At 41.5% G+C, this 3743-nt stretch overlaps 1 protein-coding gene across 1 annotated transcript; it reads right to left on the bottom strand.

Annotated features, from left to right (window-relative positions):
* Window positions 1-274: 274 nt before the first annotated feature.
* Window positions 275-2503, bottom strand: LOC123038272 (putative receptor-like protein kinase At4g00960). Its single transcript, XM_044462141.1, has 6 exons — window positions 1928-2503; window positions 1545-1810; window positions 962-1180; window positions 707-857; window positions 378-598; window positions 275-314 (listed from the first exon to the last, which is right to left on the bottom strand). The coding sequence occupies exons 1-6, from the start codon at window positions 2501-2503 to the stop codon at window positions 275-277; spliced, it is 1473 nt and encodes a 490-aa protein (XP_044318076.1).
* Window positions 2504-3743: the final 1240 nt, after the last annotated feature.

Below are 3743 nucleotides of genomic sequence, written 5' to 3' on the forward strand. Positions count from 1 at the left end.
CATTTTAAGGACACTTGTAACTTGCAAGAATACACGCAGGAGTCGACCATAAGCCTCCCCCTAGCCCTCTACTACCTCAACCAACGACCACGATCAGTTTTAGCGTACGACCGTGTGAAAACCACAAAGTGGAGGAGTGCAGATCAATCATGTTCTCCAGCCATCCGGCCTCTCATGGTCTGCATCGATCCACGGTCACTTATACAAGTGTCTTCTTACCACACTGCAATACTGCATATGAACGCAAGCTCCTCAGATACTAGATACATAGTTTCTAGCGTGTATCCTTGAGGTGCGATGGCTTACCCATATTGCTGAAAGACAATGAAAAGGGGTAGCAAATAACATCCATGACCGTTGAGTGATCATATATATACCTGGTCCACCAATAACGCAGCCTTGTTGCTAATGTCACAGCCGATACTCTTTCAGATTCTTGGAGCACACTGATAATGTTCGTTATTGGCGGCCTCTTGGCGCGGTCAGGATTCACGCATAATAAACCTACCTGGAGGCATTTCTTTATTTGCTTGCAACATGTTTCTAGGGATCCATACCCCCGTGATCTCTGCAACACATTTCTCCATTTCTCAACCGTCTGTAGAATCAGAACAAACATGTGCAACTTTAGTGTGTAGAAGATCTAATGTGTTACCGTGTCTGAAAGAAAGACCTCCATCTTGAAACGTCAGGAAATTTTCCTTACAAGCTCGATAAAGTCATCTGAAGGTGTTCTAGTAACGTCGGGGTAGTCCCTATGTCCTGTTATGACCTCCAAGATCAGTACACCCAAACTGAATATATCTGATTTTGGTGTCATTGTACCTCCGTGCAAAAATTCCGGTGCCATGTAACCACTGAATCACAACACATATACAATTTTGCAGTATTAAAGAGTCTAATGAAAATACAAACTTCTCATGACAAAAATGCACGGTATTAACAAGTGGCGTCAACTTACAATGTCCCATCACGAGATGAGGTGCAAATAGTTTGTTGACCAAACAGTCTTGACAGACCAAAGTCTGTGATTTTCGGCACCATACCATCATCGAGCAATATGTTTGAAGGTTTTAGGTCCAGGTGAATAATAGGCTTATCAATTTCTGTATGAAGATGGTGTAAACCATAGCAGATCCCCTCGATTATTTTATAGCGTGTGCTCCAATTAAGTCCAGAAGTTTCATCTACATTGGTAATTAGTAGAAGAGCATTCTCACAGATGTCACATGAAAAATCTTTGTAGTTGTTTTCTAGATAATATAATCAAGCATGATGTCTATAAAATTTTACAGCGTGTTCTCAGTTGTCCATTATTGATTGATATCAGCATCAAATGTCTATCCGTTTTGACACTTAATTAGTATATGTGGATAAAATAAGTTTTGCAGAGCAAAGCTCAAACCTCACAAACTAGAATCTCAAACCGAGAAACAACATTTTGACACTTAATTAGTATATGTGGATAAAATAAATTTTGCAGAGCAAAGCTCAAACCTCACAAACTAGAATCTCAAACCGAGAAACAACATTCCATATTGAATGACTTATCCGATATATACTTATCAAGGCTTCCGTTGGGCATATACTCCAAGCAAATTAACTTTTCCACCATCTCAGCAAAAACATATTTCCCCTTGTACTCTAAACACTCATTTTTTGTTTCGTAGCAGTAGCCTACAAATCGCACTATATTGCGGTGCTTAAGCATCATAAGATGATAGACCTCATTTTCAAATTGTTTCTGGCTTGACATTAAGAAAGACACGATCTTCTTGACAGCAATTGCTTCCCCATTTCGTTGCACCCCCTGTTTAAAAGTCTCACCCTATTAATACCTAGTATATGGGTTTGTGGATTAGCTTCATAATGTAGCAAAAAAAAAAACAGTCAACAACGACATGCTATAATCTTACATTCTTACTACCTTGTATACCACACCGTAACCACCTTGACCAAGGATTCGCTCATCAGAGAAGTTGTTTGTGATTTCTTTCAAATATTGTAATGGTATATCATGCGGTGTTGGACTCTGATCCTCCAACAACAGTGGTGCTGAGAAGGAGCATATCACATTATCCATCAGCTGATGTGGAGGAGGTTCCAAAGCTTTGACAGAGGAATCACTGGTTGCGAGGTATAATTTCAAACCCAACTTCCCACTGACACACCGGATAAGTGAATGCTTCTGCAGCGAGCGCATCTCCAACTTGTAATATTGTGATATTACAATATCAGAGAGGTCCGCGATTGTGGAACAAGCAATTTGGACCCTGCCAAAGAAGGAGGAGGATCCGTCACCACCTTCTGTGGATTTTTCGACGTGGTAGACATATGCTTCAAGACTAAGCTCGTCAAGAGTTGATGGATCAGACACGTCGAAGTAAAAACGCTCATTCCACACCAGGTTTAGATCATTCTCCCTGACGGCCGTGGAGAGCCGATGTCCATCAAAGCGAAGTTGGACACAGGCGCTCAAGGGACCTTGGCTATCCTTAGGCATCACGCCATGAGCACCCACAACTTCCACGCCAAGCTTATATCTTGGCATTGTGTTTGGCAGTTATGTTGCAGTCTACTAGACCGTAATGCTGCAAAAGAGAAAAAACATAGTTACTTAGCATCATTGCCTACAAGCGGGAAGGAGTCCATGACGTGAAGTGGCTCCAAAAGTTTGTAACTGAATCTCGAAAACCATTCGACCTAAATGAGCCGTGAAAGGTGAGATTATATCATAATGCATTAGCATCCTGAATATAAAAGCTGGGCATGACTTAAGTTAGGGCATTTTCGATTCACAAGATTTCTAAGACACAAATGAGAAAAGCACAGGAATACAATGTCATGACATGTTGAATACTACATGATTGTAAGAAAGTTCGTTTGTGACGGAAAGTATATTATTCTTCACATACGGCTGGAGTAAAAATATATATGAAAGAAGTATAAATTGTTAGAATTAATGGCCTTGAATAAATGGCAAGAGGTGCTGCAAATCATTTAGTCCCATGCCGCTAGTTATTTTTGAGAAAAATTCCACTGGTGGAGGTGGTGTGAGACCACCTTATATAGTGGGTTCTCCCAACTACACTTAGTGATTGGTATGATGAGAGAATGATAACACCATATGTGTGCTAGCTTGGCCAGGGTGAAGGGCGCATACGTGTGACATGCGACATGTGCGTGAATGGTCTACCAAAATCCGGTCCATGGCTTTGCAGGTGCGTGACTTTCTTTTGATGTTTTATATTTTAGTTTCTTGACCATTTAGTTTTGGAAACCTAATCAGTTTGGATCATGAGACGAGATCGCGTGAGTTCTCCTACATATACAACTTATTGGTCACTGCCAAATACATGCAGAACAAGTTAGGGTTTTGCCTCTGCTCTCTACCTGTGTCGCCACTGTAGTCTACTCCATCCCGAATGCTGGCATACACCGATGAGCATGAGAGCAGGCCTCAAGATCCTCTCGTCCTTGTGATCATGCATTGGGGTAGGGCAGATTAGGTTTTTGGGAAGCACTCCACGCGACAACTCACATTCGTCAACACGAGTAGTTTTCCTTTCAAGTCTAGGGGCGTCGCGTACCGTTATCTCCGCTACGGTCTGTTTTGGCCGGTCTTCATAAACGTTGTCATCAACGACATCACCTCTGTAGTAGCCATGACTACTTCACCTACAAATGATTAGTACGTGCGTTGTGACATTATCCAATTTATAATTATGGTTGTTGCTGCATGT

Source organism: Triticum aestivum, chromosome 2A (assembly GCF_018294505.1).
Source record: "Triticum aestivum cultivar Chinese Spring chromosome 2A, IWGSC CS RefSeq v2.1, whole genome shotgun sequence".
In the NCBI taxonomy this organism is placed as follows: Eukaryota; Viridiplantae; Streptophyta; class Magnoliopsida; order Poales; family Poaceae; genus Triticum; species Triticum aestivum.

Bases quoted from the DNA above. Each gene is read 5' to 3' on its own strand.
- LOC123038272 (XM_044462141.1), bottom strand. From the start codon at position 2,503: ATGCCTAAGGATAGCCAAGGTCCCTTGAGCGCCTGTGTCCAACTTCGC. The intron at 858-961 runs GTAAGTTGACGC...GTTGTGATTCAG, and splicing joins TCATCTCGTGATGGGACATT to TGGTTACATGGCACCGGAAT. The intron at 315-377 runs GTATATATATGA...ATTGTCTTTCAG, and splicing joins CTGCGTTATTGGTGGACCAG to CAATATGGGTAAGCCATCGC.